The sequence below is a fragment of the Castanea sativa genome, chromosome 10 (genome assembly GCF_040712315.1).
Source record: "Castanea sativa cultivar Marrone di Chiusa Pesio chromosome 10, ASM4071231v1".
NCBI classification, from domain to species: domain Eukaryota; kingdom Viridiplantae; phylum Streptophyta; class Magnoliopsida; order Fagales; family Fagaceae; genus Castanea; species Castanea sativa.
In genome coordinates, this window is record NC_134022.1 from 15,356,193 (window position 1) to 15,382,505 (window position 26,313).

The 26,313-nt window shown below is 33.3% G+C and overlaps 2 protein-coding genes across 3 annotated transcripts; one reads left to right on the forward strand and one right to left on the reverse strand.

Moving 5' to 3' along the window:
* The first annotated feature begins 4,302 nt into the window (after positions 1 to 4,302).
* On the forward strand, positions 4,303 to 6,940 carry LOC142611702 (cytochrome P450 87A3). 2 transcript variants are annotated; one of them, XM_075783810.1, is made up of 9 exons: positions 4,303 to 4,496; positions 4,578 to 4,899; positions 4,989 to 5,138; positions 5,437 to 5,688; positions 5,789 to 5,878; positions 5,976 to 6,054; positions 6,121 to 6,266; positions 6,380 to 6,507; positions 6,594 to 6,940. In XM_075783810.1, the coding sequence occupies exons 1-9, from the start codon at positions 4,303 to 4,305 to the stop codon at positions 6,715 to 6,717; spliced, it is 1,485 nt and encodes a 494-aa protein (XP_075639925.1). In that variant the 3' UTR covers positions 6,718 to 6,940. The 2 variants fall into 2 exon arrangements, with proteins under 2 accessions (XP_075639925.1, XP_075639926.1); XM_075783811.1 differs by having other exon boundaries at positions 6,160 to 6,266.
* Positions 6,941 to 7,186: 246 nt separating this feature from the next.
* On the reverse strand, positions 7,187 to 20,674 carry LOC142612098 (protein HAPLESS 2). Its single transcript, XM_075784222.1, has 18 exons — positions 20,501 to 20,674; positions 19,886 to 20,029; positions 19,404 to 19,492; positions 17,806 to 17,845; positions 17,029 to 17,086; positions 16,874 to 16,934; positions 16,304 to 16,382; positions 15,125 to 15,259; positions 14,488 to 14,682; positions 13,219 to 13,299; positions 13,040 to 13,140; positions 11,787 to 11,904; positions 10,647 to 10,679; positions 10,480 to 10,573; positions 10,266 to 10,359; positions 9,330 to 9,443; positions 7,807 to 7,907; positions 7,187 to 7,710 (listed from the first exon to the last, which is right to left on the reverse strand). The coding sequence occupies exons 1-18, from the start codon at positions 20,672 to 20,674 to the stop codon at positions 7,310 to 7,312; spliced, it is 2,112 nt and encodes a 703-aa protein (XP_075640337.1). The 3' UTR covers positions 7,187 to 7,309.
* Positions 20,675 to 26,313: the final 5,639 nt, after the last annotated feature.

Here is a 26,313-nt window from a genome sequence, read left to right on the forward strand (position 1 = left end):
CCATGTCGAGCAACTGTCATCTTGAAAAGACACACCAGCCACGTGGTTCCTTCTCCCCATAGCCTTTTCCTCAGTCACACCGGACGGATTTTGTGGCTTTTCCAGCTTGAATTTGGCCACCCCGCTTCTGCATTCTTGGTTGTCAACCCCACCTTGTTTGACTAGTTCTAATGGGTACCTCCGAGTTGGTTCACCTCTCAACCATGCCCCGTATTGAAGGCATTCCTCCACCGTTTGAGCAATAGCAGGAGATGTGGGGCAGTCTTTAAGGGCATGACTAAGCAGACCACAACGATAACAAAAATTGGGGAGTCTTTTGAACTTGAAATGGACCCACCTGGACTCACCTCCTTCAATGGTGATTCTTTTGCCATGGATAAGGCGTTTTGTGGCATCAATCCGGACTCTCACCCTGAGGCATTTACCCTAGTGCACTCTTGATTTAGGGACATCAACTTCCATGACTGTCCCCAGAGTAGACCCAATCGCCCATCTTGTTTCCTTTGTTCTACTTTTTAAAGGAAGATTGAAAATCTGAATCCAAAAGGGAGACCATTTTAGCTCAATCTCCTTTGGGTTAATTCACCTTCAAACTCTTGTAAAAGCACCAACTGTTTCTCAAAAATCCATGGGCACATGTCTAGAATTTTCTTCTTATCTTTCCCATCCCCAAACTCCACCAGAAAAAATTCTACTTCTAGCTCAGAGAAGTTGACCCACTTATTCATTTTCCACAGCATCCTCAAATTCTTTCTCAGAGTATCTAAGCTTATACTTCTATTGGTCATAATCTTCATAATAGCACAGTTTTTTCCTGCCTCTTTTACAGCTTTGATACTGCTGCTCTCAAGTTCAACTCCTTAACCCTCCTCCTTTGTGAAAGATAACTTCCTCCATAGCATTTCCAACTCTCCTGCCATGTGTAAATTCCTTACGATGTCCACCCTAATAAGATGTTGTTGCCTTGTAACCACACCCCCCACTGACCTTACCCAGAAGGCCACTCTAACTCTTGCAAGAGCTGCAAGACAAAACTGCTTCTACGTGCTTATTGCACGAGAGCACTCCTTCGTGAGCCCATTAACAACAATGAATTGACTTTAACACAATTTATTCATACTGATACAGACCAATATTTGTGGGCAATGTTTCTTACAAATTTGTAGACGACAGACGTACTAGCTCATTTGGCTGGGCTTATTTGGTTAGAACCACAATTAGATTTCCTAAACAAATGCCGTGGCTAATGTGGAGTATTAAATTTCACATTAACTTTTTATATTTCTAATGAAAATGGTATCAAATTTTTTTTAAATAATTTATTAATAAATGTTCAAAGAACTCATGTTAATCGGACCCTCTACCTATGTATATATATATATATATATATGACAAAATAAACCTATAAAAAATTGTAGAGTCATGTTAACGGGTGCCTTTAGAATATTAGTTAACAATCCATTTTAAGAAAATTTTGACACAATTTTTATAGAAAATGAGAAAAATTGTCAATATATTAGCTGTTTTTTTTTTTCTATAAATTTTTCTTTTAAATAGATTATTAACCAATATCCTAATAATCTTAACATTTCTCAAAATAATATACCAAACACCCTCTAACTGCGTTATGGCATGAAACACGAGGTGACTGAGATTAAGAACAGTTAACGTTAATGATAAATTAGCGGTTAAAGACGACGTAGTCTTTTGGCTAATAATAGTTTTGGTTTAGACTTTAAAGAGTTTATTAGACAACTCAACCAAATGTACCCAATCCCCATGAGCACGGCACAGACAAGAAGAACAACTTTCTCCTCAATTCTCTCTCTCATTCTTGGGTAACTAAAAACTCTCTTTACATTAAAGTCATAATATTACTATTATTAATAACAATAATATCTATCTACATTAATTTAGTCTGTACTTTTTTATAATTTTTTTTTGCCAAAGTACTGTTATTACCAAGTGTTGGATTAGAGAATGAACAGAAAGAAGAGAATTGTACTTCACGCTTTACGCAATTAAGCCTTGTAATAGTACTTAGGAATAAGTAAATATAATTTTTGATAAGATAAAAGCAACAGTTTAATGACTAATTAAGATGGTCTCTGACTCTCTATACCAAAACACGTGTGGCACATTGCAAGTACTAAAACCAACCAAAGCTCACTTTGGAAGATTTTTTAAGTCAACTGCATCAACAATCTTAAGCCGTCTGATCATATGACTAAGATAAGATGGAATTGATATATATGATCTCTCTGATGTGGACCATTTGATTTGAGCCAAATTTAATTATTCTTAAAAAAGAAGATTTGAGCCAATTTATAATTAGGAGTAGGACAGGTAGGAGTAGGACCCTCAAATTCCAGCAGGCCCACCTGCAGACATGAGATAAAACCCTTTTGAAAAATGGAAAACCCTTACCTTAATAAGGGCAACTTCTGTACCGTATTGATTTTATAAAAAATATAGTCTATGTTCATAATTCCTATATATATAAAAAAGCTAATTGAGCTGTCGCTACAGTGCAAGCCTCAAATTGGAGACCTTTCCAAGCCTCTGCCAAGCAGTTAATCAATCTTTGTCATCCTCTCAATTCTCAAACAACCCCCATTCAACCTTTTGAAATTTCTGCATTAAAGGTTTAAACTTAAAGGGAACCTTACATGTTAAACTAATCACCGATATATAAAGTTATAAAAGATTGATGTTAAGACATACTTACGTATTTTACTATATATATATATAAACTTTACAAACTGGCGTATTATTCGTCACTAAAAGAATAATTCTAATATTTATTTATCTATTTTGTTGTAGAAGTGATTGTCACGTCAGTTTGTATGCTTTTATAGTAAGTCTAGTAGTAACTTTAGCATTTTTCTAGAGAAATGAGTTAGTCCAAGAAAAATAGCATTCAAATACTTAATAGTAACATCGTGTATACAAGCTAGAAAGGGCATTAACTTTACAGCTTTGGTAACCTAAAATGATATCTACTTCAGTCAACCTAAAAAAAAAAGAGATGTTAATTAATCTACTTCCAAATTTTAATCTTGCAGACAAGATGTTAAAGGAATCACAGAACACAGTCACTGGTCAGACAAATTTTTAGGATTCCCATGTTCATAATTTCAGCTCTCTAACCATTCTTTCACGTGAAATTTTCTCCAATATGAGGTGAAAATTTGTACCAGCTATATAATCTAGTCGGCAATTGCACATAATGGAGGTCATTATTCACAGTAATGAGTGACCTACCTACATTTGGCTCAATGGTACTTGTTGCATGGAAGTTGAGTGAGTCCGTGGCTCAATGGGGGCGGTGCTCTATGTGTTGAAATGGGTTACCTTATCAACTAGCTTAGCTTACCTACTTGTGTGAAATTATTTTCTCCAAGAATAAGAACAAAATAAGCATGTGGCAGTGCTTGCATGCATTTTCTAGAACACCTTAGAAACTAAATCGCTTGTGATGTATGCATTAAGATTGAGAGTCTGACATCGAGAATATGATTATACGAGATAATTGTTACTTACAGCTGAAGGAGATCTAGTAAGAGATATGATTCTGAAACATAAATAAAAAGAGAAGAATGAAGCACAAGAAAGAATAAGTGTGGCATCTTTCATGGTATTTCATCACATAGATACTATAGTATTCAGCAAGGATATTGGGAAGATTTCCTAAGTAGGTGAAAATCATTAAATTTTAGACTTTTTTAAGTTTTTAATGGTCAATCGAAGATTGGTTTCCATACTTAGCTTTGTCAGAAAGATCCTTTAAACTTCTCAAATCTAGATACAAGCTCATTGTTCTTGCAAAATCTCCTTAAAAAATGGCCATAATTCTGCCTCGTGCTCCTTTGGTTTAGCTTTTGATGAACTTTTAACGATAACCAAACAGATGATTCACACACACTCCCACACATAGAGGAAGCATCCTGTAACCTTCAATGTAGAGTCATAATACAAAGTTTTATTGCTGCCGTTGACAAAGGCTAAGGGGTTGTAAAGACAAGTTAGTCTAATGTATTCTATTCTATCTAAACAGCTAGTGCAACTTTATATACTATTATTTTTCGTAACTATTTGTAAATTCTGCCTGCCTATTTAAGATCTTCTGCTCCACCCTGTCTATTCTTCCCACGTTTCTCACCTCAAACTCTTCTAACATCCAGTAATCTTACCCTGTCCCATTTCCTTTTGTGTCAAAGGTCTAAAGCACATCACAGCATTATATACATAATTCTTCAACTCAAGAGCTTCTCTGAGCTTCAATTAGTGACTATAGGCAGGATGTGGGGCTTGTGCATTGGAGCTTTAGTAATCATAAGCATCACACATTTTGTTTACCGCTGGAGAAATCCCAGATGCAAAGGAAAACTCCCACCAGGTTCAATGGGATTACCACTCCTTGGTGAGATTCTGCAGTTCTTCACTCCCAACACTTCTTCTGATATTCCTCCTTTCATAAAAAAAAGAATGGATAGGTAAACTTTCTAATAAATTCACCAATTCTTTTTGATCAAGAGTATTGCATTCTTCTTGTTATAACACATTTTACTTTACAGGTATGGACCAATATTCAAGACCAATTTAGTGGGACGACCAGTTGTAATCTCAACGGACCCGGATCTCAATTACTTTATATTCCAACAAGAAGGAGTACTGTTCCAGAGCTGGTACCCAGATACATTCACAGAGATTTTTGGAAGACAGAACGTGGGTTCCTTACATGGTTTCTTGTACAAGTACCTCAAGAACATGGTGCTAAATCTCTTTGGTCCTGAGAGCCTTAAGAAGATGCTCCCTGAAGTTGAACAAGCAGCAAATAGAACATTACACCAATGGTCATGTCAAGACACCATTGAATTAAAAGATGCAACTGCAAGTGTAAATCCAGGCTAGCCATTTCTCTTGTCATTAAAGAAACTAAAGAGAATTTCTTGTTCAAAAGTCTAATAATGATTTGGTCTTTACAGATGATTTTCGATCTGACTGCAAAGAAACTGATCAGTTATGAACCTGATAAGTCCTCTGAGAATCTAAGGACGAACTTCGTGGCATTCATACAGGGATTAATCTCCTTTCCTCTGGACATTCCTGGGACAGCTTATCACAAATGTTTACAGGTAGACGAACCAAAACCGATTATACTAGTTTGTGTCATGCATATCATGCATTTCTTTCTTTTGTTCTCAAATTTTGGCCATTGGGGAATGTAGCTAAGCAGGCAAACCAAGGACCAATTTTTCCCTTAATTGACTGAATCTTTAGTATTTCACACAACCCAGTATATGGTTGATATTTCAGTCATGGACTGAATTGGTTTCATCTGACCACAGAAGCTGAATAAGCCTTTTAACTAAATATGACTTTCTAAGCAACCCTGTCTATGTTTCTTGGCCTTAACTATTCAAGTTTTCTCAGGGAAGGAAAATGGCAATGAGGATGCTGAAAACCATGCTACAGGAAAGACGGGCAATGCCTAGGAAGCAGCAAAGTGATTTTTTTGATTATGTCCTTGAAGAACTTCGAAAGGATGGAACGATACTCACAGAGGCAATAGCTCTGGATTTGATGTTTGTGCTACTGTTTGCCAGCTTTGAAACGACTTCCCTTGCTATAACTTTAGCAATTAAGTTTCTTTCAGACCATCCTCTCGTGTTGAAGCAATTAACGGTAAAGAATTTCTATATTAAATTCAAGACCATTATATTCCTTCACAACCTTTATTGTTACCAACCAACAACATACTCTAAACGTTTCTACCTTCTGTCAGGAAGAGCATGAGGCAATTCTTAACCAAAGGGAAAATGCTGATGCTGGACTTACATGGAAAGAATACAAATCAATGACATTTACATTTCAGGTGGATTAAGCCCTTTCAGTTTTTGCCTTAATAGAATATAAGAGATCATTCCTCTTTCTATCTCTACAAAACAAAATTTGACAAGTTCAACTTGCAGTTCATCAATGAAACAGTTAGACTGGCAAATATTGTTCCCGGGATCTTCCGCAAAGCACTCAGAGATATACAGTTTAAAGGTATGCATACATTTACACTGTCCAGGACTAGTCAGCTTCTTATAACAGTAATTAATGCAAAGAAAGTTAAGCCTAATATGACAAATAATACAAATATTGATGCAGGATATACCATTCCAGCAAGTTGGGGGGTTATGGTCTGTCCCCCAGCTGTACACTTGAACCCTGTAAAATACAAAGATCCCCTTGCTTTTGATCCATCGAGATGGGAGGTGAGTCATACGTTTGAGAACTTCCAAATTAGTTTACTCCTTCCTTTATGCTACTACAGATAACATGCTTGAATTTCTTATATCTTGATTGTATCAATAACGCTGGCATACAGGGAGTGGAATTAAACGGTGCAACCAAACATTTCATGGCTTTTGGTGGTGGCATAAGATTTTGTGTTGGAACAGAATTTACTAAGGCGCAAATGGCTGTGTTTCTCCATTGTCTGGTAACAAAGTACAGGTAACTGTCCTAAAATCTGTGTGTGTGTGTGTGAGAGAGAGACAGAGAGAGGGAGAGAGTAACCTATTTAACATTTGAACTTCCAGGTGGCAAACAATCAAAGGAGGAAATATTGTCCGAACTCCTGGTTTACAATTTCCAAATGGTTTCCACGTTCATCTCATGAAGAAAGATACAAGGGAACAACAAACAACATATAACTCCACATAAACAAAACAGAGCAATCACTGAGCTAGCCATTTGTGTTGCTAGAAACACTATACCAGAGGTTCCAACTTGTCTTCACACCCAGCAAGATCACTGGTCTCAAGCTGCATTTTGAGTGCAGAAGAGGGAGAAAATTATGATATTCTCTCCACAAGCAATGATCATGCTCTACTTTTGCCCAACAGCACATACAAATTTGTGTGTTTTATCTCAACATGTATCTATAAGATCCAATATATAACAAATTTATCAAAACAATGATTTACTTGTAAGAATTAGTGTAAATGTTTCATTGTCATCCTTCAAGAATATCTGAAAATCCAAATTGCAAAATTACATCAAAGATTGTCAAAAAGGATTGCATTCTTTCACTCCACCCCCACGCCTTCCCCAAAAGAAAAAGAAGAAAGATAGACAGGAAAAGAGTTAAAAGACTATAATGTAGTTTCTTGGAAATTTGTATTACTTGACGAAATACCATTACATATAAATAATATCAATTTAAGCTCCAAAATTCTCTCTGCTTAGCATGCAGACAAAAGAGTGTGTCATTTAGCAGTCCACATCTATGTTTGTAAAATTCATCTTGTTTCTCCTAAATATATCTGCTTGCTTTGGACAGCCCTTTCATAGTCTCTCTTTCCTTTCTCCGTCTGTGATGCCCAATATTGTCATCAACTTGCTGAAGACTACCTAAATGCTTACTACGCCTATGCTTGTGCTTTTCCTTGTGAACATGATCAACATAGTAATTATAATCAGTGTCTCTGCCAGAATGGTTATGTCTTCGTTCATTGTAATTGCTTCTTCGTTTATGGTGGGCACCATGCTTGTGGTGCCTTGGCTGCTCATGATGTTTATTGACATGAATGTGGTGGTGATCAAAATCATTTCTTTGCCTGATACTCTGATTATCATCCCCAAAATGATCTTCCCACCAGTCATAAAAAGGATCAAAGAGTCCTTTTTGATGTAAAAGCCATAGAAGCACAAGCACTGCAACTCAAAAGTATAAGGTATTATGTAATCCCTGCTTTTTCCAAAATTCTCAATGTGTAGTTCTCAGATTAATGAAAAAAAAAAAGGTTTTACCTGTTGGAAAAATTGCCAAAAGTAAACCAAACATCACTATCCAACTCATACATATATACTGTATGTGGCACCTGAAGTCAAAAAACCCAGAGCATTTTCTTCTGCTCACCAAAAAGATATGGAATATCAGTAGGTAAACAGACTAAATATAATACTTAAATATGTGTTATACATATAAAGCCATAATTAGGTGAAAGTATTCCACATTTATTTTTTGGAAAGAACCTCAAAATCTTAAAAACTTCAGGAGGAAATAGCCCCCACCAGTCACAATTTGGATCACCAATTGCACTGTCACAAGGGAAGCCTCGCTTGGTGCTTCTAGAATTAACGATTCCAAATTTAAAAAGAAAGTGCAACTATATATGTCAATAAGACTAAGATTCAGTGTAATAAAAGTTACAAGCACATTACCAATAAAAAAGTTATAAACGCAATGATATCCTCTAAGCAAACACATATTTTATGGTCCCATTAGAAATGGCGAATTTTCATACAACTCGATTTTTTTTTTTTTGCAACAATTATAATAAGCCACATTTAAAAAAAAAAAATAATAATAATAATAATAAAAAAGTTCCTACCCCTACACGTTGGCTCTGTCTAAATGCATGTACTTATCAAACACTCAATATCATTATTGTATATTCTATTGGGTCTCTCATTTTAATCATCATGCACACTATACATTATAATGGTAAGATTAGCAAACAATCTAATTAATTATTGATCATAGAATTTTCAACTTTAATATCATATCATGGTAGAGCAATATAAAAGTTTAAAATTGTAGAACTAACACGGCCTGGAAAGCTAAAGTAATTTGAGTTTTCTAGACTCACTTCTTTTAAAATTTAGCTATGACTAAGCCATTTATCCTTTGTTGATAAACTACAATTAGAGAATACAAAAAAGCATGAAAATTGAAAATTTTTGGGATTTAAACTATTATGGCTTTTCGATGGGAGGAGATCTTATCCCTTGCATATGTAGGTCATGTGTTCTTTAGTGGAATATAGACTCTTGAATAAGTATACCCCATGTAAATAGAAATTTCAACTTTCATAAAACTCTTTCAATCCCTGAAATTTTTTAGATATATCGAAAGATATGATTCCAAATCCTTAAATCTGAATCACTTTAAACTCATTTATGTATAGGAATATAGAAAAAAAAGAGAAATGCATTAATAAAATCCAACTCAGTTACCAATCTATATTTAGTTTCTTTCAACTCAAACTCAATTTGATAGGTAGAAATATATTATAAAACAAAAGGAAATAAAAAAAGGTCTTTGTTTAACCAATGGAGTTTCTTTTTTGGCTACAAGCCTACAACTATGTGTTTTATCACATATATCACCAGAGAAAGAAATTTACAGGTGATAGAAAATCCCAACAGAACAATCCTTCGTATTCATACCAATATAGAAAAATAGCTTAAAAAATGAGCAAACATTTGCAAATAGACTAGAATTGTGAGATATTTAAATCTATTTTGTATTTTCGTTCTAGAGCAAGTACCTGCAAGTTTTTCCAGTGATGAAATCTAACAAACCTCTCCGTATTTTGTTCCAAATGCTTTCTATAGAATCAAAGAAACCATTTATACCGCTCTCTGGTGGTTGAAAAGGAGTACTCTACAACAAAGTAATGATTTAAGTGTCTCTCAATGTCACTAAATTGAATAAGAATACATGAAAATTCCTTGCAATATTTCATTACATAATTGATTTTTCAAATAAAAAATGCTTCTTAAAATTCTATAGAGAACAAATTATATTTTAGACTAAATTTTGAGAGTTAAATTAGCATCGGTTACAACTGGATTTATAGGTATAATCTTCTCCTAAATCAAGAATTGGATATATTTTTCATGCTACAGTTACCCTATATGTTCATTAATGATTCCTTAATTAGCATTGGCGACAATATCCAAATAGTGTTTTTGGATAAGGAACTGAATTGTTAAGCTATGTGCAGTTTTTATACAGTAAACATTGCTTGAAAATTATGAAAGAGTTTACAGCGCTAAAGTTGTTTAGCATAAAAGGACATTCCAGATGTTGACAATTTAGGATATCCTTTATTAGGAGCTAAATTCCGAATATCCGAAGAGTCTTTCCTGAATTGTCAACATCCAAGAACGTCCTTGCTATGCTGAACAACTTAACTACCATAAAATCATTCATAATTCCTCAAGCTTTATTTACTACATAGAAATGGCATATAGCTTAAAGCTAATAAATTAACTATTATCTGTCTATAAAGAAATTGTGTTTCAAAAACATATTCAAAGACAAGTAGTAATTCCTATATCCTCTAGCTGCAAACAATATTTTCTCTCCACTCACACTTTGATCATTACCAAAGCCCCTTCACAAGACACTTTTTTGCATAAATTTCTGAGCTGAAGGAAATGAGGATGTACTGGATAAATCATAATCTCAAAACTATCACCAAACCTGTGATCCGTTATCAAGAACAGTAGCTGTAGTAGTAAACTGGCACTCAGCTCTATCAGCTTCATTAAAATTAGAGTCCTTCAATATTGCTGCATTGATCAAGATTTAGTACATTCAGCCACCTTACCAATCTCTCTCTCCTGCCCCCCTACCCCTACCCGCAACAAAAAAGAAACCATGATTCTACATTTTTGTATCATTGATCATACCAGCACATACATATTTGGCAGCTTGATCTGTAGTTGGATAGAGTTTAAAAGATCGATTCGTAATTTCTTTTGGCTTCATAATAAAGAATTGTTCCTGCAACCGTCTGATGCTAGTGAATAACTAAACACATTGATGAAATATCCATTTAAAAATAGAAAAATAGTACCTCCATGAGGATGACATCTCTCGAGCAATCAAACTGCAAGAAGGGAGCATTCATCAAGTCCATAATTACAAATTTCAAATTTATTCTCAAGGCATCCATGTTTTCATTCAATTTGATATAATTTTATCAAGCAATGCCTTAATATATTGCTACTTGTTCGAAAGTATAATTCACCTTCCATGTCATTGAAGACCAAATCAAGATATTGATTTCAAGAGAAAATTATGGGATTGATTGCTAGAGTAAATTGTGGGATTGAGACAATCAACTTCAAATTCTCTTTAACTTTTGTATGTAATCCCATTATAAATATGGATTCCATTGTAATATATATTATCAAGAAGAGTATAGAAAAAAATGTAGCCCTAAGGGCTTGTCCCGTGAATGTAGGCCACAATGCCAAACCACGTAAACTCTCGTGCCTTCTCTCTTTTCTTTTCTCCCTCACATCACAAATTTCTACACTACTCAATGAGAAATCTATATGATAGCTAAGTCATATTTTTCTTGTATGAATCATTCTATCACATATAAGCATGGTATGAGGTTTTCCTATTTCCCTCCTCAAAAGCACAGAAAATAGAGACAACAGTTATCAGTATTAAAAAAAAAAAATCAATTTTCTTCTTCTTGCAGTAGTCAAAACCACATGTAACTGAAAAACAGGGGAAACTAAGCAAAATCAGTTCATTTCCAGTTTCATAATTGAACCTGAATGACAAAAAAAAAAATTAAGAAAATTATGCAACTATTTTCCATATTGAACATATACAATTTATCAGAAAAATAAAATTCAAGTTAACATCAATCTAGTGCCCCACAAACATGGGTCACATGGCTCTAGACTTCCAATAAATGATAATGACTATAGAAGTAAACCAGCACCCATATGAATAGGCATCTTATAAACAAGATTTTTTTAAGTAAAAAGATTGCAGGATAGATTTATAACAACTATGTATTCTCAATGTATGAAAAGGGGCATTTAAAACTTCACATGCATATCTAAAAGTAATTCGCCATTTTATAACAACTATGTAATTCGCCATTTCCCCAGCTAACCAAAAGCTACATTCCTATTTCTTGAAAACATTTCAGTATTATGACAAAATGAAGTTTGGAAAAGTTCAATAGAAATACCGTTAAGCTATATGATGCTTCCAATTCACCAGTATTTTTAGTTGTGATTGTAGCAACTCCGAATTGAGTAAGGGCTTCAAATGTTGGTATGCTAACGCTCAAGATTTTTCCAGGGCTCCTACAAAAATATGACATGAATTCAAAGAATGAAGTTATGCAGAGATATCAAACTGAAAGGGGGAAAAATATCATTTGGCATCATTTGAAAAAGATGTGGTATTTTTTATAACTGCTGAAACCAAAAAGCTATAGCAAACAATTGTGTAACAACCAAAAAGTCTTTAAAGTCAAAGATGTCTATAATTTTCTCAAAGCTAAATTCAAGAATTTTTTTTTTATGGATAAATAACTAAATTCAAGAAGTTTTCTTCCATCATTCTCGAAATTAATGCTTCTGGAGTTTCTAAATCTTGTATTTAAAACCTAGAAATCTGAAAACTCTAATGGTTTTTTTGGATTGAGGGGAAGGGAGGGAGAGTAAAGTAGAATTGGCCCAAAATTAACCTATTTTCAGCCAATTCTACTCTACTCCCCTCCACTCCCCCTTCCTCTTCCCTCAATCCAAACAGGCTCTAATAGTCAATCAGGTATGCCACTTTGGATTAATACAAAATACCCCAATTTTAACATCATAAGTCATGATACTAAGTAGTGGACTTTTCACCCTTTTTCTGGTGACTCAAGGAGCTGATCTGAAAAATGCATTTTGAAGTGAAAGAAGCCAGACTTCCCATGTTCAACTCTAATCTGTTCTTAACAAAGTTAAAACATATTCATCAAATCAGTGATATCTTCCATAAACATCATTCTCATGTATATGCTTCTTTCTCTTTTCCCCTTATTAGATGGGTAACTTAGCCAGGTGCATAATAACAGAATTTTATAAAAGCGGTTTTATTTGCATCAGAAGTATATCATATATTACTTGTAATCAAAATTTAAAAGGATCAAAGTCATTAAAAACAACATCCTTAGGTTCCAATTTATTTGAAAAGTTACAAACCACTTCTTGGAAATATAATCCAAACTGTAATTCAGTAAATAGTCAGCCACTAAGACGTTGCACCAATTAGACATCTGACAAGATTAAATGTAATTAAATATTATCTAATTTTTTATAGTTAAATAAACATCATCTATAATAATGAATAGCAGTTATCATCTTGCATAGTTCATCTCTGGATCAATACTTGAAATAAACTTCTATGACAAGCCACTTGTAGCAGTTATTGATGTCAGAAAATGATATTAACCTTTGGTAAACATATTCTATGTCATCAGCACTTAGTTCTAGCAAAAGATTTGTATTAAGAACTTCAGTGACTCCTATGGAGAACGAATGACTCCCTGCATTCTGCATCCAAATCAATGATAAATAGAAAGAATAACAGGCATCCTTAGGAATATAATTCATAAATGGCTAGAACATAACTGGGTGCTGGTTTATCCTTTCAAACCTTCCTTCCACACCGTATAGTGGCAACTGATTCCTAGTAATTCGATTCTTGTCAGCCTGTCAGAAATAAGAAAGCTTATTCTTAATTCAAAACAACTGTAACTATACTAAATGCCAACTTTTGATTCAAAAACTAAAAAAATCACAATCCTCTGGAGTTTTTCTTTCTAAAAATGGGAAGAGAACATGACACATAAAACGAGAAAATGAATGTGTGATGCCCCAAATTAATTGGATATTGATTGCGTGTATGTTGTGGGATGCACGTGTTGAGTCTCACCTCAGGCATATACTGGGTTGATCTAGGTTTTATTAACAACTAAAAGAGTCTCAACTGTGATTAGACTAGTCCTTTTAGGTTACATCACAAATTTGGCTAGCATTTTTCTTGGGCTTTATTTATACTACTATTTAAGCAGCTGCACCTGTTTGGACCGGATTTTTTTTTGTTCCAAAATAACCATACACCCCTAGGTTTAAGTAGAGACAAAACCAAAGGATAGTTTGGTAAAAATACATGTCTAACTTGCACTAAAATATTTCCTACAAAATAGGAACGCTCTTCCACTAACCCACTTCTTCAAAGTAACTATACGTTTATTGTTTTTTTTTTTTTTAAATAAAAAAATAAGTTAAACACCCCACGTTTATCTAAAAACAAATCTATATATATATATATATATAATAAAAAATAATAATAAAAAACTAAAGGACAATCTGGATTGTTTTTGTTCTAAAATACTCTTACATTCCTATCTTTAAGTAGAGACAAAACTAAAGGACAATCCGGTAAAAATAAAACCTTAACTTCCACTAAAACATTGCTTTAGTAAACATTTCCTATTGATTTTCAAATTTATTTATCCAATTATAAATTATATTCTCAAAATAAAAATTATATATATAATAAAAAACATAGATTTTTTTTTTTTTTTGCTACTACCACTAAAAAAAAAAAAAAAGCCTCATCTCACGCGCAAAGCGCGTGGGATGAGGCTAATTAATATTTACTAAAGCTTGTCCATGATTCCATATATATAAAGACCAAATCCTTCATATATAATATTATTCAAGATGCAAAAAAAAAAAAAAAAAAAAACCAGCATTGACCATCAATAATAAATAATTCATGTTAGGTAAATTCTTTAAACTGCATGGAGATTAGAAATCAAGGAAAGAAAAAGAAAAATGGCCAACATGAGAACATAAGACAAAATAAAGTGCTAACTTTTCAATTTCACAAACCTCCCTGAAATTCCACAGCTGATTATGCAAGCAACTCCAAAATGGTGAAGCACAGAAGTTTGGTTGCCCATTAAAGGCCTCAAAACTAACACCAATTTTGTTACATTCAAGCCCATCTAAGGTAAATCTAACTCTCTCAAGCAGCATCCACAGAGAAAAATTCCCTCCCAAATTCTGTGGTTGACCCGGGCCACCCTGCCACAAAGAAAGAAAAAACTCTCAGCAATAGAAAACTAAGAAACCATATATAAAATACTCACTCAATTTAAAAATCAATGAGACGATAATTAATATAAAATGATCTAAGAGATGGACATGCTGACTTTCCAAGTGCATCTCTACTGTAGCTGTAAGTTCAAAATGTGTGCAAAAATAAAAACCCCAATACAAATGATATATATGAATAAAAAGACCAATAAGCTCTCGCTCAAATGCCTTTCCCCCTCCCATACAAATGGGATGGAGGGTGAGTTCTTAGTTGTGGGTTCAAGACCCACCGATTATGTATAATGCAGAAGCCAAAAAATAAAAAAATGCAAAACAGATAGATTAACAAGAAATTTTCAGCCAGTTTACTGCTTCCATCAATTAAAGTGAATGGATATTCATCAAATATATGTCTGTGAAGCAAGCATACCTGCCTGGGTATAACAAGGTAGAAGTCCTCAAATGTTGGTATATTTGTGTATCCAGCAAAATCACCAATAAGATTAACCCTTAAGAAATTATCATTAGATGTTGCTGTTCTATTTTCAGGACCCACAACCACTTCCTGATAGCAAAGAAACAACCAAAAACTCTTCAGTTACAATAATAACAAGGTCTTTTTTATTTCAATACAAAACATTAGAGAGATTGAAAATTACACAACTCTACAATTAGTATGGTTTTTCGCAATTACTTCTTAAATTCATCATACGGGGTTCAATCTACAGAATGAATATCCATGTTCAATCCAGCAAGAATATGAACACAGCATCAGAAAGATTAGACATAGCAAACAAAGTGAAAGCTGGTGTGATGGAGTGCCAGCATACAGCTGAACAAAGCATTCCCTCTCAGGCTCTCCATAAGCCAAAACCATAATTGAATTTTAAAAGAATATATTTTAGTGCACCTAGCTTATTTCAGCAACCTTTTTTAAAGAGTCATCAAGAGGATACTTCAAATTTCTTTTAGTTTACTAGACATTTTTTTAATTAAAGCTTCCTTGAGCTATTTTATATGGTTCAGAATAATTTTCTTTTCTATCATCCAATCTTTAATCCATATCTGAATTATGTTCTTTCTCCTCTCCCCTTCCACTACGTCCTGCTGCTTCACTATTCAAGCACCTCTCCCATTAATTCTGTACAAAGAATTAACAACTAACTTGCATATTGTTGGTTCAGGGACAGCTATGCTGCCCCAGCCAAGGGGAAAAAAATTCAGTACCGTGATTTAAAATATTACAGCAGAAGATGAGCTCAAATAGCCAATTAGAATATCTTCCTTATATTTAACAGAAGAAGGGAAATTGTTTTGATATTCACCAAGCAATGATTAATTAATAAACGTCCATTTATCAATATATTCCCCCAGAAATTAAAATATCCTGCATGTCATCAATAACACATATTTAATAAGAAAAGAAAAAAAAGTTGCTTTGCCATTCAATAATGAATCATTGAACTTCCATATGTCTACCATTATATCTCTCTCCATTAGACTTAACTATATATCAAAGCTTGGTTTTACCAAGCATGCAGTGCATTTGCTTTCAACTAGTGTGGATAAAGTACAAGGATATTGACCCCCAAACAAAATAAAAAATTACCGAAATCTTAGATCCAGTCTTGACTTGAATTTGGACACTGAATCCCAATGATCGCTGTCCAATACCAAAAACATGGAACCTAAATAGATCAAAGAAAATATTATTCATGGCATAATGTAAAATAGATTGCAAAATTTAAATACTCTGCACTCTCCACCCATCATCCAGGAGTAAACAATGTTAATAATAAGAGGATTGGATACATACCAGAGATGTCATGATCTCAATTAGCTTCTTCCCCAAAATATTCATATATGGCTACTTACTGAAAAACTTACCAATATTTCAAAACCTACAAACTATTTTATGAAACCTCAAAAAGTAGAAGTTGTTAATAACATTATGAAACAACAGAGCACTCATTAAACAACCATAATAAACAACTAATACAAGCGTGTACAACTAAATGCTGATTCATTGATATACATAAATTGACATAACATGGCATTAATGTGTTGCTGTAAACATTCGATTCACATGTACTCAAGAAACAAAAATAGTTGAATATCTTGACATCTAACTACCAAGAAAAACACTATCAAGATAAGAAAAGGTAACTAATGGCCATACCAATCACCTGGAAATCGGAGACAATGTGCAGTGTTGGCCTTTCCTTTCATCAACTTGTCAACTGATTAAAAAATAAATCTATAATCAATCACAATGTTGTAAGAGGCATCCTGCATAAAAAGTTGAAGAGTAATGAACCATATAAAAGTGCTTACAAAAGTTTCCACATGATGAAGGCACCCTCCGCTGAGGCCCACAAGGACAACAAATTGGCTAGGCAGAAAGGATATGAAAAAGAGTAAGGAATAAAGGACACTGGTTAAAAACATCTGTGAAAGGTAAAAATAAAGAAGCATAGCTGAGTATCAATGTGTCTAAATGCGTTCCACAATTTTCCCTAGTGTGAGATATTCAAGTGCAATAAAGGGACAGTAGATAAAGAGTGACAGAAGTATCACTACTGAAAGAACAAAAACAGATGTAACTAAAATAATTGAAATCTATAAAAATGAAGATCACCATTGCAAAGTTAACTTAAGCAGTTTCATTAAATAAATATCAAAATCTTAATCATCAAATCAAGGAAAAGCCTTCAACTTAAAGTTAAGCTGACACATATAAATACTGCATCCAACTCCAGGCATCAACATGACACATGCAGATATTGCAATAATTCTAATTCATTAGAGAATATATAATCAAATACAGAGATAGCGTTGAGGCCATGACGATATGGAATTTTTTTTTTTTTAATAAGTGTGATGGTATGGTAATTTTGAAGAATCCATATTACGTTCAAACTGCTTAAGATATGGCAACTGTTAATCCAGGCATAACTTTATAAAAATCTCAAGTTCAGGTTCGGTAAGTAGATCATAATATAAAACACTACTGTACTTATCGAGAAAAAATGTATCCTAAGTATTATTGGCACTTAAAAGAAAAAATGACAGGTCCAAAAGCAAATTAGATCCAAGACAGTAGAAATGCACCTGGGTATGCTCAATAATGTGACCTTTATCATCTCGTAACCTACAAAACACATAAAAAATCCAGTCAGCTGAATTCACTCACATAACTCTTCTTTGTATAATAAGTGACTTCATTTAAATCCAGGAGAACTAAACCACTCTCAGTGTAGTGAAGCTACTGGTAGAATTTCATATAGCCTACTTCACCAAAAAGTATATTAGTTGAACCTTTTCAGCACAAACACTATATAGTTAAAAGAAAGCCCTCAATGAAAACAAGACATTAAAAAATAACTACAGCCTACACAAACTATTCCAGAATTGAATGCTTCTTGTACATTGTTAAAGTATTATATGTATGGAAAGGTGCCAATGAGCTGTCTCAAATGGTACTTCCTCCTTTCATAATAACAGGTAGAGAGTGAGGTTGTGGGTGTTACCAATAAAAATTGTAAGAAAAGGCAATCTTATACTCTCAAATAATTAATTTGATAACTAATAATTAGTAACAATATATATAACCTATAAGCCAACCACTCCAGGGTTGAGCTATCACAATCTCTCTCTCTCTCTCTCTCATCAACACCACAGCGTACTAGAGGCAAGATTGTTTATGTGATTCAAATCTTGGTCACCCCAACTATGTTAGTTACTTCTACTGCGTAAGGCCCACAATTGGGCAGGCCTACAAATGAGTAAGAGTGTTACTGTTATTTTAAGCTTGACATACATTGTTCACTTTGACCATTAAGAGTAACTACTCTCTGGGTCTTTGTTTTTATTGCATTCTATCACATTGTTCCACATTCCATAGTACAATATTTCAGAATTACACACCACAATAGCCTTAGACTACATTAAAATTGATATTGTAGTTTATATAGAGCGTCTTTAGTAAATAGTAATAAAATCTATTTTTATTGAGAGACAGAGACAGAGAGATTAAAGCAGATCTTAAGGATATAGAATCATCAAAGCATTTATCAAATATGTAGATTCTATTCTTATAACTTTACACCCAAGTCCAAAAATCCTACCTATTCACTAATAAGTAGCATACTTTACCAGATGGTCAACACAACTCACAGACTGCTGAAGCATGAAAATGAAGCAATTATCCAAAGACTGAATATGGAAGTTTGTAATTCCTTTTAGATTTATGATCCCCATAGACAGAGCAGGATATTATCATTATATTGCTGAGAGGAAATCTAATCCGAAGAAACATTTCTAAACCAAATTGTACAATGCAAGGTGGTCTATAACTATAAGCAAAGTTGTTGTATGCAAGATCATATAAATATAATCACCACAAATTTAGAAGTTAGTTAACTAAAGTAAATCAAATATTGTTGATACAAAAGTTGTCCTTTTCTTTCTACTTCTACAACCGCATAATTTTATGCTTTCACCCGAATATTATCAATTCTCTTCAAAATTTTGAATGTTTACAGCCACTAAATGCAGATAAATTGGTAAAATCTAAAATCTAAAACAGAAGTGCAAACACTGGTATAGCAAAATCGCTACTTCACCCAAAACAATTTACACAATTACAAACCAAATATTGTGAAATCATATAAAAATGAAATGTCAGGGCAAAAAACAAATTTGCTTGCCTTTCACATATCTGCACAACTTTGGCATCTGCATCTGGCTGACATTTACGTGTCTTAACGTATAACTCTTCAGGTTTATAAGGAACATCCTGGAAAAATGTAGAGTTTGCCAATGTTATAGCAATTGACTTAACAAAACATCAAGTGATGTAATAAGTAGAGGGTTTACTTAATAAAACCATCTATCATCCTATCAGACTTCTTTTCTGACTAATGGCAACAGCTTTTACAGAAGATTTGTTATCAAATGAATAAGAATGTTCTCTAATCTCTAGCACAACAAACATGTTAAAATAATGGTTCAATTACTAAATTCATCATTTCCAAACAGCTTAAACTTTTAAGACAAGTGGTATTTTAACATGAAATCAAAGTGGGTGGTCTTTAATTTGGACCACGTATCCACTCCACCTCCCAATTAAAAATCTTACATGTTGAGCCACACTTGTTAAGAAAAACAAGTTAAGAAGGTAGTTCCATACTCGTATATATGTAAGCTGATACATGGCATATGCAGCAGATTTGTTGACCGTAAGCACGGGTGGTATTCGCAGTGTTTGCATGTTGCTGGATGAGTTATCCTCCACCTCCACTATTTCCGCCACAATCGAGGCCTCTCCCCCACTCTGTATAATCATTACAAATTATGTGACATTTAAAGGCAAAAATTCGAGCAACACTATACAAAATAGCTTGCACTAAAAAATTTAAATCTAAACTGGCTGCCCCTCACTTCACTTTCACAAACACCTTTGCCACATTCATCTACAGTAAGCCTGTAACAAAATTTTAGTAACTAAATGTAATTTTCTTAAAATTCTTTATAGTCATGAAAATAGCACTAAGTATTACCAATTACAACAACATCATATATACTTTAAAAAATAAATAAATATACCAAAATTTACTTAGTTTTGAAATTGAAACCAAGAATTTTACAAATTATAACGACAATTTTTTTTTATATATAAAAAAATCCATTATCAAGACCTGTAAACAATTTCTCCTAAATTTTATTTTTATATATATATATATATAATATTGAAATAAAAGAGAGAACAGAAAGAGAAATGTAACATTAGAGAAAGAAGAAGTACGGAGCCACTGGGAACCGCCATGTTCAAGACGATCTTCTTGGTGCAGTTGAGATCACCGGATTCGGAACTCTTCTCGCATTTCTGGAGCTTAGATTTAGAGAGGATCTGGACTCCGGCAACGCCATGAGAAGCGAGAACGAATAAGAGAAACAAGATCGTCGTCTTTGTATTCATTTTCTTCAATTCTTAGTGAGATGAGAAACTCACTCTCTCAGTGATTCTTTCTCTGCTTTGAAAATTTCGTGAAACTGAAAATGTGTGTACGAGTGTGAGTGTGAGTGTGAGGGACACGAAAATATAGGGGCCGGTTTTGGCGGGGTTTAGTTAACAAAGTGGGTCTTGATTTTGAAACCGCATGTAACGGTTTTGTTTTTTGGATTTTTCTTTCCTTTTCCTTTTGTCACTATGTTATTTTTTAGGGAAAGAGAATGCCCTGCAGCTGATATAGTCCAATCTTAACGAGTAATTCTTAGGTACTTTCGGAGTACGAAGAATGGTGCTCTTTTCTCTCACATTTATAGTGGGACTCGCTCATTAAATTCATGGTAGAACCCACTATGAATGTGAGAGAAGGGGGCACAATTTCACCATCTTCCGAGACTACTTAAGAATTTTTCAATCTTAACATGCTTGGTTTAAGATGTTGCCTTACTATTGTATAGACTTGTTCCTTTTATTGAATAAAATTCTGTCGTTTATTTTCCAAAGAAAAAAACTTAATCCAGTTAAAGGTTGATCAATATTTTTCACATGCAAAAGAATAATAATGAACTAGCCCCATCACACGCGCTTCGCGTGTGTAATAGGCTTTCTTTTTTATTTTTTTAGTGATAGTAGCAAAAAAAAATCTTTGTTTTTTTTATTATATATATATATATATAATTTTTATTTTGAGAATCTAATTTATAAATGGATAAATAAATTTAAAAATCAATAGGAGAGTGACCCTATTTTTTAAGCAATGTTTTAGTGGAAATTAGGGTTGTATTTTACCAAATTATCCTTTAATTTTGTCTCTACTTAAACAAAGGGATATAAGGGTATTTTAGAAAGAAAAAAATCTTGTCCAAATAGGAAAACCTCTTAAATAGTAGTATAGATGAATGAACCCAAAAAATAACTAAATATCTAAAATAACAAATTGCTCAAAAATATAAGTTAAATACTATATTGATTCTTAAGTTTAAGCAATTCAAAGTTTCCTATGATATGTCCACAACATTTTTACAACATTTTTATAACAAATCTTAAGTGACAGGTTGTTACTGGTTGTTATTGTTGGGGTAAAAAAGTAATCTTAATATTAGGTTCATATTTGAACCAATAACAACTAACCATCTGTGATTTGTTGTAAAAATATTGTGAATATAGTATCTCTCTTTAATTAATCCAAAATTTTGACTTATTCACATTCATGTTTCATATTTTTACATTGGCTTTTCAAATAGAATTATTGAGAATTTAATATTTTTATGGTGATTTTGCTATCAAGTAATAGGTTTGGTTAATTATTTCATCTACATTAGCTTTTTCCACACAAAAAAAAAAAAAAATCATAGAATTTAGTGTAAATTGAATCATAAAATCTCTTCAAAATCTCAATATTGTATCCTCTATTAATTCCATGGGTAAATGTGTTAAAATGTGTCAAAGGTTTTCTCACCAAGTAGCATAATGTAATTTTGTTGAATCTATGATTTCTAAACACCCTTATTTTCTTACATGGTAAGAACATATTTAACTTAACTTATTTTTATATTAAAAAAGAATGACTCATTTTCTAAGTCTCACATTTTTCAAAGTATAATTGTCATTTTGTTTTTAAGTACTTGTCATTTACACAAAATAAACCAAGAAAAATAATTATGACACAGAGATCATATCAAAAGTGTAGGGTGTCATCTCTCTAGTATGCTTCACAAGTCACAGATCCTAGGCCCAAACCGTATCCTCAAAGAAAGAAGGCCCAAGATAGAGAGGGGAAATGAAGGCATAATTGGGAAGTAGCCCCCTTCCATTCACTGGGGAGAGCTGATGAAGTTCAACGCACCGTGAACAATCTCAGTTGAGGATGAACGATCGGTGAAACGGTCGAGGAGAAGATCAAACCCATAAATCCAACCGAGGAACTATATGAGGTGGCTCGTAACCTAAGCAATTATCACCTCTACATTTATTAGGTATTCCCACATAGCCCATGCCGCATTTAATGCTAAATGACCAACCCGAATAATTTTTTACACCCTAAAAGTCTATTTTCATAATCAAAATGGAGTAGAAGACACTTGATGGGCTAAGCATTTTTTATTCCCATCATGACAGCCCACTATTGAGGGATGGACTAGGTGCATTAATAAGACATTCTCGTATACTTATGATCTGTTTGACAGCCCACTATTGAGGGATGGACTAAGTGCATTAATAAGACATTCTCCTGTACTTATGATCCGTTTGTGATTCACTTATTTTACTGAAACTGGAATTTTTTTAATGAAAATAATATAGATAAATATAAAAGTTAGCTATAATCGTACAGTGAGACTTATGAATAGTACTAAAAAGTGCAGTGAAACCCATGAATAGTAGCAAAAATAGGCTGAATAGTAAAATAAGTTGGCAAAAATAATTTTTTGACAAATAGACACTTGTGTGGGATAGGAAAATTAAGAAGAGAAGGTGTAGGAATATCTAGAGAGTGCTTGTGCTTGTCTTTGGTTGCTTATAACCTCGACAAGAGATAATCATACTAATAATCTGTTGACGAAAATTGTTAACAATAATTGTTAGATTATGTTTAACAAACGTTGTCAAATTATGTTCAACAAATGTTGTCAAATTATGTTTAACAAACATCTTCGAATTATGTTTAACAATTCATCAAACATAATTTCATCCATAGGCCTTTGGGCGTATAAGTTTTATTGATGTGAGTAGTGCCCATTCAAGATAATGTATCTCTTAATTACAACCTTTTATTTCAAGGGAAAACCCTTTGATTCCAACCACGTTATTTTTGTACATAAGTTTATCTATTTTTATGTGTGAGGGGATATGTGTTTTTATTTATTTGTGGTTGCACCTAATAATTTGTTTAGATTGCCTACGTACCCTTGGCGGGGATCAAGCTACTTCGTAATTCTTAATTTGAGATCTTAGATTTAAAGTCTCAAATATGGTTTTGTCCAATTTTAAATGGTGGATCTTTAAGTCAATACTTGGTGTTTAATTAAGTATTGACATAATTTTTGAATTTGGGTGAGACAATTGATTTTAATCTCAATGATAAGTTATGGACCATATTTTTATGGAAATTGAACCAATGATTCTATCTTTAAGAAACTAAATGTCCAAGCAATTTTTCCTTTCTTTCATTTGCTTCTTTGTAGGAATTTTAATGACATTTTGATTAAAATTCCCAAATATAAGGGAAAGAAAACTCCTTTGAAACAATTTACTCATTGTGAACATATTTGGAATTAGAAAATTTCCTTAAATTAATTTTTATGGACATTTTATTTTAGGAATTATTAAATCTAATTTTATTTAAGGAATTAATAATCCCAAAGAATTCTTCATGATTAATAAATTAGAATTAAGGACTCCGCTAAAACAATTAGAGTCAAGGACTCCAATAATGGGGTGGAGTCAAAGACTCCATTGATGGGGTAGAGTCAAAGATTCTATTATTTTTGTAGAGTCAAGGACTTCATTATTTTTCTGGGAGTCCTTGACTCCATTGAAGGGGTAGAGTCAAGGACTCCAATAATGGGGTGGAGTCAATGACTCCATTAAATTTGTAAAGTCAAGGACTCCATTGATGAGGTAGAGTCAAGGACTCCAATAATGAGGTAGAGTCAAGGACTACATTATGGGGTGGAGTCAAGGACTCCATTATTTTTGTGGAGTCAAGGACTCCAATGATGGGTAGAGTCAAAGACTCCAATAATGGGTAGAGTCAAGGACTCCATTAGTTTAGTAGAATCAAGGATTCTAATTTAAAAAAACATTACACCACAACTTGAGAGAATTTTTATTGAATTTTTATTTAGTAATGTACAAATAGGAGTTACGAGTCAATGACTCGTATTTAAAGCTTCATGGATGGAGTTAGGAACTCCTCATGAAACCCAATCCTATTTGCATTATCAAGCGAAAATTCATATTTGAGAAAGAGAGAGAGAGAGATTTAGAGAAAAAATGAACTGATGAAGTCTCACATACCAACCTATGCTATTACTCCTCTACTTAGGCTGAGTTTGGATACGGATGAAAATTATTGCGTCCGCGTCTGTGCGTCTTTTTTTTTTTTTTTTTTTTTTTTCTTCTGCTGATGCACGATTCAGGGGACAGAGGTTACTGTTCATGCACTGTGAATGAACAGTAGCCGATTTTGTTGACTTTTCAGCACCTCTGTGGGTCCCGTGTACTGTTCACGGGACCCACAAACTTCACTTTTCAGATTTTTTAAAATTAAAAATGGGACCCACGGCACTATTCACACATTTAAAAATTATTTTGGTACAGTATTTTCAGTTTTCAGTTTTCAATTTTCAGCAATAAGCTGTATTCAAACGGACCCTTAATATTGCTCTCTGTCCGAGCCTCTTTTTTTTTTTTTTTTTTTTCTTCTCTTTTTCTCTCTGCCGTGCGCGTACTTCTCTTTTCTTTTCCTTTTTCTTGTGTCTCTGCCTTCTTCTCTTATCTTAATTCTTTCCTCCCTTTTTTCTCTCCTTTTTTTTTTATCAGCGTGTTTCTGCCCTCTATTTGATTATTTTTTTTCCTGCCGTGGCTACCTTTCAGCCTTTTTATCTTCCTTCTTTTTTGGGATAATGGCAGACTAGTCATGCCTACCTTTCCTTTAGTTCCTTCTTTTTCTCTTCTTAGTCATTTTTCATAGGTAATGGCACACTAGGTAGCTTTTCACCTAATGCCATCCCATTTTTTTTAGGGTTGGTACGGTGCCCTCAACACATTTTAAGTAATTTTTTGTATTATTTTTTTTTAATTTTTGACACTTTTTTAATTTTTGACAAATTTTTTTATTTCTTTTAGCAATTTTTTTGACAATTTTTTTTTCTTTTTAAATAAAACACAAAAAAAAAAATGTTAACAAACTCACTGTGCTGGTTAACATTTCTTTTTTTTTTAATAGTTGTCCCCGTGTGTCATGCAAGAATTGGAATTCTTTGTGTGACAAACGTTCCTGGGAACAATAGTCTTTCCTACTAGGACTAGACCTCCTTTTGGGCTTTGATAAGTATAGGATTCCAGCACTATATATACTTCATGAGCCTTTGCTATGTTTATCACTTTTTGCTGAATAAGGCAAACCTCCCATCTTTGATTGTAGTGGTACATGTGGCCAAAGGTATGTTATTTAACCACACGACCCTTCAACATCTTGTCATTTTTTTTAAAAGGACATTTTTTTTTACCACATAAACTTACCCAAAACTTTTATTTTATTTTATTTTTAATAAATTTTTCTTGGCAATTTTTAAGTAACTACATTTTATGTTGAAAATTTCATATTTCAACATAATCAATATAATATCTATTCAGACTTAAATTTTACTTGTTTAGATCTCCCATTGTGGATTGCCCTCATGTTTTATAAATTAGTTGTGATGATTATGGTACTAGTAGAGGTCTCGGCCCAAATTTAGTGCTTTTAACCCCACAAAAAGGCAAACTATGTTAGTTAAAACAAATTACAAGCGAACTGTGAAGAATAAGTACTTTTTACTTAGAGCATCCACATTCATTATTTCAATTCTATCATATTTTACCATCTCAAAAAGTCACTTTTTCAA